This window comes from Muntiacus reevesi, chromosome 21 (genome assembly GCF_963930625.1).
Source record: "Muntiacus reevesi chromosome 21, mMunRee1.1, whole genome shotgun sequence".
Taxonomy (NCBI): domain Eukaryota; kingdom Metazoa; phylum Chordata; class Mammalia; order Artiodactyla; family Cervidae; genus Muntiacus; species Muntiacus reevesi.
The window spans coordinates 43,076,640-43,089,276 of record NC_089269.1 but is presented as its reverse complement, the minus strand read 5'-3'; the positions used below and the strand labels follow the sequence as shown (position 1 = coordinate 43,089,276).

Here is a 12,637-nt window from a genome sequence, read left to right as displayed (position 1 = left end):
AGGGGGGGGGGGACCCAAAACAAGTGACAACAGTAACAACTTCAAAAAACTAACACTGGAAACAAGTGGAAATAAATGAATCCAACTACACAATTAAAGTTGAGGTTGGAGAGGGAGAGTTTGACTAATTCACACACCATAAATTGCAATGGTTCATAAAAACAATAATGTATACACATATACATGAAAAGAGCAAATGATAAATGGGGCAAAATGTTAACAATTGGTGAATCTGGGTAAAGGGTACATGGAAGTTTCTCTGCTACTCTTACAAATTTTCCGTTTGACATTATTTCCAAATAGAAAACAAAGTGAAAAATAAATTATACACAAATGTCATTTTTCCATCATCCTCTGAGTAAATGCAAGTGCCACAAATGATAAACAGGAACATATCCAAACAGTAACGTTTCCATCTCTCTTTGATTTATGGCAGATTGTTGGGTATTTTACACAAACTTAAAGAAACGATGAAACATCTGATTTAAATAGTTAAATAAAATAGGTACATTATGTGCCTAGTAGCAATACTAGTATATGTCCTCTAAAATGTGAATTTCTTACACTCCAGTCTTTTAAGAACCAAGCATTTAATGCCACACAAGATAGATTGCAAGAATAAAATTACTTCCCAATGGATACACTTTTAAGACTAAATTGATATTTCAAAGCATATGGCCATTACATGAATTTCTCCCAAATTTCTTTTGAAAAGCTGGCATGGTCATATTGAGAGGGGAAAAATTCATCAAACTCAAATCTCACTTTTAATCAGAAATTCTTGTGAGGCAAGAAAATGAGAATGTTTAAAAGGTGATTTGTAGGGCTGCTAATAGTTAACCATGGTGAAAAGGAGAAGATGAGAAACAGTATTATCTTAAAATGGGCATGAGAGCTAGAAAACAGAAACCTGGATTTAAAGCCTGCTTCTTCCTCTTAGAGATTCTCTAAGTTAGGATTTTCTAAATCAGTGGTTTGGTTCTCATTGTGGTACCTGACCAACACCATCCTCATTAACCAGGAGTTTGTTATAAACGCAAATTCTCAGGTACCACCCGTAACCTATGGAGTTGAGATAGATGTACTGACCTGTGTTTTTAAAAGGCCCCTCAAGTTTTTCTGATACAAACTTTTGGAACCATAAGTCTAAACTACAATAAAACAATAGTAATAAGAAAACAACAATAGTAATAGAGTCCATCCTAGGATTATGATGATGATTAAATGACATATTACCCATGAGGAAGTGATTTCTAAACTGTTACAAAAGCACTCATCATTAATGGTAGATTATTATTGTGTGACATAAAATTGTGGGAGAAAAATCTTAAAACCAATAGTACTTTGGGCTTTTATCAAACTGCCCTTTTGCAAAGCTTCAAAAAAGCTTAATTCCTTAAAACTTCCTAAACTTGGTACTAGGTCTTGCACAGAGGACTGCTCATTAAGCTTTATTGATGCTAACTGAAATAAGTCCATTTGAAAAACGTCATTGTCAAGTATTTTATCTCCTGTTTTTGATATGATCAAACTGGGAATTTTAAACTTCACCAAAATCAACCAAGTTATTAATTTTGAAAGACAATTTAGCTTCTGTGTTTAGAAGCACATGCTGTCTTTGGAGTTATGCTATTGGGTACCACTCACTGCTGTGTGACTTTGGCAAAGCTATTTACTCACACTGGGCCTCCTGACTTTGCTCATAGGACAAGAGTGATAATAATAATATTCACCTCATTGAGACTTTGAGAGTATTAATTAAAATTTTAAAGAACTTAAAAATGGCCTAGTACACAACATTCAACATTCTCCCTGTACCCTGAATGCCACACTTACTTTATTCCATTTTTACTTCATTTTTTCCCAACTTGCTCTCTTCGGGGGTTTTATGCCCCTCTGCCTGAACACTCTTTTCTTGGCATCTGCACGTTTTCTAATGAAGATGAAGACAAGCACATATATCAATAGACACCTTAAATGTTTTTTATTTATGAATGAGTAACTATTTGAGATACATTATACTGTTCTACCTGACCATATAGTGAAATAAATTATTTGAAGAATGTGTGGATCAGGAGAACTCAAAGGTAATCATCATCAAATTCAGGCCTACCCTAACATATCAGGCTTCTCTGATAACTCAGATGGTAAAGTGTCTGCCTGCAGTGTGGGAGACCCGGATTCGATCCCTGGGTTGGGAAGATCCCCTGGAGAAGGAAATGGCAACCCACTCCAGTACTCTTGCCTGGAAAATTCCATGGACTGAAGCCCCTGGTGGGCTACAGTCCGTGGGGTCGCAAAGAGTCGAACACGACTGAGCGACTTCACTTTCACTTTCTTTCACCATATCAGGCTTCCCTGGTGGCTCAGACAGTAAAGAATCCGCCTGCAATGCAGGAGACCCAGGTTCGATCCCTGGGTAGGGAAGATCCCCCGGAGAAGGGAACAGCTGCCCATTCCAGAATTCCATGGACAGAGAGGCCTAGTGGGCTACAAACCATCCATGGAGTCGCAGAGTGGGACATGACTGAGAGGCTAACACTTTCAGTAATTTTTCTACCATATCAAAGCAAAATCTAACGTGATCTCTCGGCATGGGAACCTACCTTGCCGTTAGCTGACTTGATCATTTGGCCTTGGCTTTCTCAGCTATGAAACTGGGAAGTTCATCTAGACAATCCATGAAGTCCAGTCCTACACTAATTCTTTGGTCCTAAATAAAACTAAAAGGTGAAATTACTCAACTGTCATATACATCTATTGCTTTTTTTTTTTTTTAAATCATTTTCAGGCATTTAAAATGTAGGTGTAGGGACTTCCCTTGTAGTCCAGTGGTTAAGAATCTGCCTTCCAATGCAGAGGATGCAAGTTTGATCCCTGGTCTGGGAACTAGATTCCATCCCAGCAGGTCGGTTAAGCCCATGTGCCACCAACGAAAGATCCTGCATGCATCAGGATTACAACTAAAATTCGATGCAGCCAAATAAATAAATGTTTTAAAAATAAAATGTAGATGTATACATCATCCTAAGTAGAACTATAAATACACACACCACCAAATTATACACGATGTACTCATTAATGCCCATTGATGAACATGTATCTTCAAATTTCAGAACTTAGGTTGAATTAATATACCTCCAAAAGTGAAACCATTCAATTTTCAAAATGCAATAGCATTAAAAAGCTTTCATATTAATTGTTGGCAAATGTCCAGTCTAATTGGCATGGTCAGACCACAAGATTAAAAAAAACCCATTATTCTAATTATAAAGCAATATGGCTTTTCTGTAAAATATCTGAAAAATGTATAAACAAGCATAAAGAAATACTGTGTATTTACTAAATTAAATCTCAAATACAGTTTTACTTCCTCTTAAAGAGAACAAGAGTATTTTCCTGTATTTTTAAATATTTTCCAGACATGAATTAATGACAGAATGATACTGCAAATGATGAACCTACTATTGCTTTAAAACTAGATTTATCATATTTTAAAGCTATGTAGAGCAATATGTGAATATTTGGGCAAATTATGAAATAGCCAGTAGTTAAAATTTCAGTAGTCAAAAGTAGCTTTTTAAAAAGCATGTATATGCTCTTATCCCCCATTATGAAGTAGCAAAGCTTTTTGAAAAATCAACTTCTCTGAGGTAAAATTTGCATACAGTAAAACATACACATTTTAAGTGTACAGCTCCATGACTTCTGCACATGTGTACACCTGTAGAAGAGCGACCATTATCAAGATATAGAAGATTTCCACCACCCCTCAAAAGCTCCCTCTTAACCTTCTGCCATCAATTTCCTCTTCCTACCCTCAGGCAATCCTTGATCTGCCTTCTGTCACTACCGATTAATCATGCCTTTCTAGAATTTCACATAAACAAAATAAAACAGTGATTTATTTGTGCCTAGCTTCTTTGCTCAGCATGTTCTTAACAGACATTTATCTGTGTTGTTGCATACACTTCGAATTTACTTTTGTTGCTGAAGAGTGTTTCATTGTATGGATAGATATAGCACAATTTGTTTATCCAAGGATTACTTCCAGTTTTCCTTTCCCATTTTTCCTTTTAACTGTATATCTTGTGGATTTTTCCCATCATTTTAAAGTATGACTATAACATGCAAATTGACATGCAAACACTTTACCATGTTTTAAAATGATAACAAACACAGTTATAAATATCTTCATAAACTCAAATATTAACAGAATCTGATCTGGGAATAGCATTCTTTTAATCTTTTAATGGTTTGGAAATATTTTCACTTCTCTTTTAGATTTCAAGTTTGATATCTGCCTGCTTCTTTTTCTTTTAAAAAATCTTTTAAAAGTTAGAGACCTTTTAAAAATTATATACAAAAATTTATATGATTTTAAAGTTATGCTAGTTCAAATATGTCTCTGGGATATCTATGGGACGTGATTCTTTTTTTAAAAAGTTCTTGGAACCATTTAAAACTTTTTTTATTGGAGTATAATTGTTTTATAATGTTGTGTTACTTTCTGCTGTACAATGAGGTGAATCACCTATATGTAAACATGTAGCCCCTTCTTCTTGAACTTCCCTCCTCCCCACCCCACTCATCTAGTCATCACAGAGCACACAGCTGAGCTCCCTGTGCTGTAAAATAGGTTCCCACTAGCTACCTAATTTACACAGGATGGAAGTTTCTTAAAAAATTAAAAATAGAACTACCATATGGCCCAGTAAGCCCACTCTTGGGCATAAAGCATGAGAAAATCATAATTTAAAAAGACACACATACCCCAATGTTCGTTGCAGCTCTATCTACAATAGCCGGGACATTGACAGCAACTTAAATGCCCACTGACAGATGAGTGGATAAAGAAGACGCACATGTACACAATGGAATATTACTCAGCCATGAAATAGAACAAAATTGGGTCATTTGTAGAGATGTGAAAGGGTGTAAAGTCTGTCTTATAAAGTAAGCCAGAAAGAGAAAAACAAATACTGTACATTAACACACATGTCAAATCTAGAAAAATGGTGCAGATGAACCAATTCGCAGGGCAGGAATAGAGATGCAGATATAGATAACAGATATGTGGACATGGGGTCAGGCAAGGGGAGCACGAGATGAATTGGGAGATTAGGACTGACATATATACACTCTCCATTTTAACTCTGAAAATTCAAATATTGTAGCTCAGAATTTTTTTTTTTAAATCTCTTTACGTTTGTTTCTTCTAAAACTATTTCGAGCTTGCATATTGTTCTCATATTGGACCTCCACTATGTGCCTTGACATTTTAAAATATTTTTATTCATGATTTCCATATCTTTGTATTCATTCTCTATGCTACCACTATGTTCTCTATTGATTGAATGGTCTAAGCTGTTTTTGAAAGTGAGCATTTTATAATTCTTCTGTAATTTAAAAACAAAAAATCTCAAGCCAAATTGCCAGAAACTCTTCTATGCCCTCCAATGCCATGCTCTTAAGGTTTCTTATTTCATATAAATTTGTGTTTACATGTGAATATATGTATATACATATACATGTATCTACTTTTAAAGTTTTTCCTTCAAATCCCTTTTTAAAGCTACTACATGTCTTTAAATGGCTTGATATCACTCTTTATCTTTGACTGTCAATTGAGTAGGGCCTCCTAAGCACCTGAGTATTTTAAGGCAGAATTTCTCTTGCAGTAGTGAACCAGTAGGCAAGCATTATTTGGTCAGTTGCTTGAACTGTATGAGGAGAAAGCTCTTTCTTCTCAAAAGTAAGCTGGGAAAGGCTACTCTGACCTTCTGGCTGCAATGGCAAAACCAGTCCCTTCCAGAACTGTATGCAACAACCATGCAGAAACAGGTGCCTCTTCCATCACCAGCTGCCCATTCCCACTCCAGACCCTGGGTCCAGCCTCATTTGCAGAATTAAGCATCATTCAATTCCAAGAATCCTTCATACCATTTCCAACTCTGCAAACACTGACATACACTTGTATCTTCTTTTTTTAGAACTTGACATCCTGTATAGCTGGGATTTCCTCTAGGCTCCAACCATTCACCCAGTTGCTTAAACATTGTGATCTTTGGCAGAATGCTGAGACCAGGTAGAGACCTATTGGACCAAGAGATGAAGTTTCTTAAAAACCAGGGATTAAATGTTTGGATTTAATTTAAATCCAACAGGGCAACAGGAATCCACTGAATTTTAAACAGGTGAATAAATGTGATTAAATCTGTAGTTTGCGAAGAAATAATCTAGCTTCAGTCTGCTCATATCCCTGGGGGCAGGAAGAGTGGCTATAATGGAGACTATAAGAGCCTAGATTAGGGCAGAAATGGAGGTTAAAATACAAATACAGCTGGGTGGGGATTTAGGTGTACAATCAGTGGTACCTGGTGGTAGACTGGTTATTGGGGCTGATGGAAAAGAAGACACTGACCAAGTATTTTGGTGAACCTGGTGGATGATTAACTCTCCAGTGATGCATAAAACATAGCGGGCCATATTTGTTTTGGAGATGATGTATCCTTGCATCCTCTAATACGCATGTAGCAGTATATTTATAAATTCCTAAAGAAGGACTGACTAAAGAGTGTGTATTTGAATTTTGATACATATGGCTACAGTGCTGTCCTTTAAAACTGATTTGGGGGTGGGGGTTACCTAATACATGAAAAATGATGTCTTGCTGTCAGTTTGATTTTTACTTTTTAAAAAATTTTTTGAGAGTAAGAATGAACCTCTTCTAAGTGTTTGGAAGACTAGAAGACAGTTATCCATTAATCTCCCTGCTCAATTTTCTATTGGTGATTTTCTTTTCCTTATAATTTTTAAAAGCTTTTTATCTAGTGAAAAGATCAGGTCTCTGTAGCCTAAGCATTGCAAATATTTTTAACAGTTAAATACCTGGCTTGTTATCTACAGAATGTTTTAATTCTTATGTAATCAAATTGCTCAATTTTTTCTTCTGTGATTTCTGAGTTTTTAAATAATGTTTAGAAAATCTTTCTCTATTTCATAGTTATTTAAATGTCACCCTCTCATTCTTTTACCTAGTATTTTCATAATTATATCTTTAAGCTTAAATATTTAATTCATATAGAACTGATTTTGATGAAAGGAGATAAGATTTCACAGATGCCTACTCATGACCCTAAAACATTCACTGAATAACCCATAATTTCCTCCTTTATTACTTTAAAATAATACTTTTTTTAAAACCATGAATTAAATTTCTGCATGTATAACTCTATTTTTGAAATCTCCATTCTGATCCACTAACTATTTTAGTGTTGATCAAACTGTTTCAGTTATTGTGATGTTATATTTATTATCTATTGAGGCTTATTCCATTCCCACTCTTTTTTTTAACTGATAGTCTTACTAGGTTATTTTCTAAATAGACTATAATTAGACAGTTTTGAAAAAAAATAGATATTTTTATTAAGAGAAAGTGAAAGTCGCTCAGTCCTGTCCGACACCTTGCGACCCTATGGACTACACAGTCCATGGAATTTCCCAGGCCAGAATACTGGAGTGGGTAGCCAGTTTCTTCTCCAAGGGGATCTTCCCAACCCAGGGATCCAATCCAGGTCTCCCACATTGTAGGCAGATTCTTTACCAGCTGAACTGCCAGTTTAATTTCCAGATTTATAGATTAATTGGGGGGGGGGGAATTCTTACCTTTATTATGCTTAATTTTCTTAGTCAAGAGACTCTCTATTCACTTATTTGTGTCTTTTCTTCTCCTTTGTGTATAAAATTGATAACTTTCTGATTTTTATTTGCTTGAGAGAAAACTATTGATTGTTTAGTCACCTCTAGTTGACTGTCTTTGACTTTCCACATATAAAAGCATATCATTTGCAAATGATAATTTTCCTTCCAGTTTTTATGATTTTTTTCCTCTTTCTCTTATCTAATTGCATAGGCCAGTAACTCCAGAACAGTATCAAACAATAGTGATGACAGTATGCAATCTTGTTTTGTTTTCCCTGACTTTACTGGAAATGTTTTAGGTGTTTAACAAATAACAAAAGCTTTACCAGCTTTCGACAGAAAAAACCATATACTGTTTCTGTACTTTCCAGTTCTCCTAGGTTTTCCTCATTGGCTTTCTTCATCTAATATCTTCAACGTTGGAAACTCCGTCCATTTGTGTACAGATAAATTACAAAGTTTGGGGAGCATCCATTACTCCAAAGGAAAAACTGTGGAGTGGAGGACAGGGCGATAAAGTAGCTTGTTGAACTTCGTGACGACAGTCAGAGCAAAAGGTTAGAAAAAGTTCCTTTAGGACAGGGCCAAGCTCTGACAGTCACTCTATAGAAGGAAGAACCGGAGCGTGGGGAGGAGTCGGGGCCACCCCCGCCCCCAGCCTCGCGTAGGTGCCACCCGCGAAGATGAAATGTGAGCCCGGGTGGCCGAGGACGCTGGATCCGCTGCTCAGCCTGCCGCCAGACCGCCCCGGGGGCAGACAAAGAGACCTCGGCCACCGCGCAGCCCCGCGCGGCCGCCCGCGCTCCCCACGAAGGCTCGCAGCGCGATGGCCGGGTCACCGCGCCAGCCCGCGTTCCAGAGCGCTGCCCGCTCCATCTGATCGCCCCCCGGCGCCCGCATCCCCTCCCGGCGCTGGGCTCGCCCTTGGCTCCCAGCCTTCTCTACAGACCGGTTCTGCTTGTCCTTCTGTCCTGGCGCGCCACCTCCGGCCACCGGCTTGGATGGACGCGCGGAGGGTGCCCGGGAGTCCAGGGGTCTTGCTTCCGAAGTTGGTCCTGCTCTTTGTCTGCGCAGGTCGGTGACCTAGGGCGGCGGGAGCGGGGGGACTGGGGCTCCCGGCGGCGCTGGGGTCACAGGCCAGGCAGCGCGGGTTGAGCGGGGCGCGGTGGGCGGGCAGAGGCTGGGTGGTCCCCGCCGGCAGGGGCGAACCCCGCGCGCGCCAGCCCGGGGCTCGACCTCCACGCGGTTCTGTTTTGTCCCTTTCCTTCCACGTGTCCTTCTCTCTCTCTCTCTTTTCCTTTCTCTCCGCGGAACAACTATTAATACCCCCAACCCCACATTTAAGGGATTTTTTTTTTTTTTTCATTTTCTGAATAAGGTGAGAGTGGAGACTGAGCGGTGGAAGGAAAGCATTTTTTTTTTAAGCACCTGAAGTTTAGAGGTATCACTAAGATTTTCAGATAAACTGGCGACTTTTCAGTAAAGGCTACCGCTGCCTTATTCCACCTCCACATGCTGAACATTCCAGATTTTTCCTTTCAGAAACCAACCCCAAAAAACCATAGACTGGTGTTTTCATTCTTTAGAATTTGATTCTCAAGTGTGGTGGACAGTGCAACTGGAAGCTTTGAGTTGAAATATACAGTTTTCAAGAGGCATCCAGCGTCTAATTTGTTTTTGCTGAGCTTGTTAAGCCCTTGTTTATAAGTGAAGAGTATCTTATTTCCCTCATTTTAATTTTTCTTGGCTAGAATTGCTAGCTAATATTTGATGTAGCGAAGCGGTTTTCTTGTTTTGTGACTGATGTGAAGCCCAAAATGGTCTTTTGTTAGTTATTCAAGTATAAAGTTAATTGCACATGCAGTTTTCCATCTGCTTCATATTTTTAAAAAACAGGATAAAGGCAGAGTTTTTGTAGAATTTTTCATGTCTCTGACTTCTTATAATAAAAGCCACAGGCTTACCTATGACCCTGCAATACTAAATTTATGTATAGTACTGTGATTTACCTTTTGATATTTGCAAAAATAATGGCACCTGAAATGAAGATGGTCTTCAGTATTCTTACCTGAACATCAACAGAATTGAATTTCTCTTTCAACCTTGGGAGAAATGAGTCACGATGATAACTCCTGTAGAAATTTACACTCTGTTTAAAATGTAAATTAGTGGTCGTCTGTGAGTTGTTTCAAAGATATTTTATTGTAGGGAAAATGCTGACCTTCAAATACAAAATGCATAAAATAAGGAAAGTACTTTCTATTTAATGAGAGTCCACATCATAATGTGTTTCCAGCACTTACTTCTTTTACTTAAGTCCTATAAAGTTTGCAGAATTTGAGAGTCTAACAGAATCAATTGCATTAATATCCATTTTATATTAAAATCTTTTCATTAGGTGATTCGGAGCAGTGACGATTCTTTTCACTTTCACTGTTTACCAAAGAAAATAGAAATGAGAAAATATAATACAGCAAGTGAAATTTTAATACCTTCACTCATCTTCAACCACATCATTGAACAACTTTTTCTTGTTCTTTTGTCTATTTTATTCTCCTTGGTGAGCTGAAGCTTCTGATTTTCCTTCCCTTCTTTCCGTTCCCCCAATGTTAAGTGCACACCTCACCACCCCAACCCCCAGGATTCAGGGAACCCAAGCAGCTGGCCAGCAGGGAGCTTGATCAATGTAGAAGTTTTTACTCCACTCATTCCCTTTCTCCATCTGCATCCCTCCTCAGTACATTACAAAGTCATAACTCACCAGTGCTAGGTCAGCTTATCACCTTTGATAAGAAATGATTAGCTAGTGCATTTCTGATATTAATTCCTGAGTTCTTTATTCAGAGGCTTCTTTATGCTTGCAGCATTTACTCAACTACTGTTAATTGAGTGAGGTATGCTGAGTGATGCCTAGGACAGACAGAGGTCATACTTTGAGTATTGTCTGGAAGATAAACTGTGCCCGTTACTCGACGTTATAAAAAGCTGTATTATGGAAGACAGACAATGGTGTACTTTAGGTATTCAAAGGAGGAGACTTTACTGCTGACTTAGGAGTATATGCTCTGTGAAAATGACGTCTGTTTCTTTAACGTAATATTCTCAGAGACGAACAAAATGCCTGACCCATAAGAGGAGAGCAATAGATATTTGCTCAGAGAATTTGAATTGAGGAGGGTTTTTAGGACCTAAACCTTTTAGAAGATGAAGTAGGATAGTGTATGAACAAAGGCAGAAATCATGAGAAGTGTAAAACAGACAGTACAGATGGGTTGGAACTAAGAGATAAGGCTGGAAGTGAGGATTGGGATGAGATGAAGGAACACTACAGAAATAGAATTAATCCAGAAATGAAGTGAAGTGAAGTCGCTCAGTCATGTCTGACTCTTTGAGACCCCATGAACTATAACCTACCAGGCTCCTCCGTCCATGGCATTTTCCAGGCAAGGATACTGGAGTAGGTTGCTATTTCCTTCTCCAGGACATCTTCCTGACCCAGGGATTGAACCCGGGTCTCCTATATTGTAGGCAGACAATTGACCATCTGAGCCACCAGGAAAGTCCAGGATTGATCCAGACACCCTGTTAAATGAATTGCCAGCTTTAATGGGACAAAAACCTGTCAATGTGCTGTCCGTGTGTGTGTGTGTGTGTGTGTGTGTGAGTGTGCACGCGCAAGTGTGTGTGTGTGTGTGTGTGTGCACACGCACGCGTACTCACTCATGTCCACCTCTTTGCAACTCCATGGACTGTAGCCCGCCAGGCTCCACCGTCCATAGAGTTTTCCAGATAGGAAAACTGGAGTGGGTTGCCATTTCCTTCTCCAGGGGATCTTCCCAACCCAGGAGTCAGACACAGGTCTCTTAAGTCTCTGACATTGGCATGCGGATTCTTTACCGCTGAGCCACCTGGGAAGCTGTCCATAACCTGAATTATTTTCCCCAAAGAAGATATATTAAATACAGGATCCATTTGTCAGCGAAATAAAAGCAAGGTTTCTATACCTGAAGCATTATGTTTGACTTTGGAGTCACTTTTGGAAAGAAATCCATGGGAGTGTTTATATGATTATCTAACTCCCATTGCAGGCTACAAAGGCAGGATTTGGCCAAGGTTTTAACCTTCCTGGCCTGTGCAGTGATTTCTGTCCCCTCCCTTTCCTTCCCTTCTGATTCTTAGCTGTAGATTACAAGAGCCAATTCTGAGCAAGTGCTTGGAGCCAGATGCTTTCCTGTTCTACACATTCCTTGAGAAGGGAGTGGGGAGGCTTCTTCCAGATCCTGCCTTAAAGTCACTGAAGAAAATTGGAACTGGCTAATTTTCAAGAATATTAACTTGAATATTAGTAGTAATATTATTTATCTTCTGAGGCCATTGGGGTGTTTCACGCTTTTGCAAGTGAGAAGTTGTCTCCATATTGTCCAAACTGTGATCTTTATAGGATTATTTTCAAATAAACCGGAGAAAGCAACTAACCTCTCAAAAGAAGTTTGAGGTGTGATTGACATCCAGGTTTGGAAATGTGATTGTGAGTGTATTTGTCGTGCTATTAAATCTCCCCTTTTCAGTTATTTCAGATCCCTGGGTCAGGAGGATCCCCTGGAGAAGGAAATGGCACCCCATTCCAGTATTCTTGCCTGGAGAATTCCATGGACAGGGGAGCCTGGCAGGCTACAGTCCATGGGGTCGCAAAGAGTCAGACACGACTGAGCAATTAACACACACTTTCAGTTGTTTAATTCTGGGAAGCAGACTAAAGTGCTGGAAAATGCCCTTAAAATAATGAACAGTGTATGACAGGATCTAGATATTTGCTGCAGGTATAATCCGGCTTCTTGGCAACAAGACTTGGGGCTTGGTTTCCTGAAACATTGACTCAAAATATTTTGATAACACTGTGTCCTTATAATAATAGTAATTGAATCTTTGATAA

At 38.8% G+C, this 12,637-nt stretch overlaps 1 protein-coding gene across 1 annotated transcript in view; it reads left to right on the top strand.

Annotated features, from left to right (window-relative positions):
* The first annotated feature begins 8,377 nt into the window (after positions 1 to 8,377).
* Positions 8,378 to 12,637, top strand: part of CYYR1 (cysteine and tyrosine rich 1) — a 122,998-nt gene continuing 118,738 nt past the window's right edge. The window contains exon 1 of the mRNA XM_065913735.1: positions 8,378 to 8,778. Within this exon, the coding sequence (XP_065769807.1) occupies positions 8,388 to 8,778 (391 nt within the window). The 5' untranslated portion in view covers positions 8,378 to 8,387. The remainder of the gene's footprint in view (positions 8,779 to 12,637) is intronic.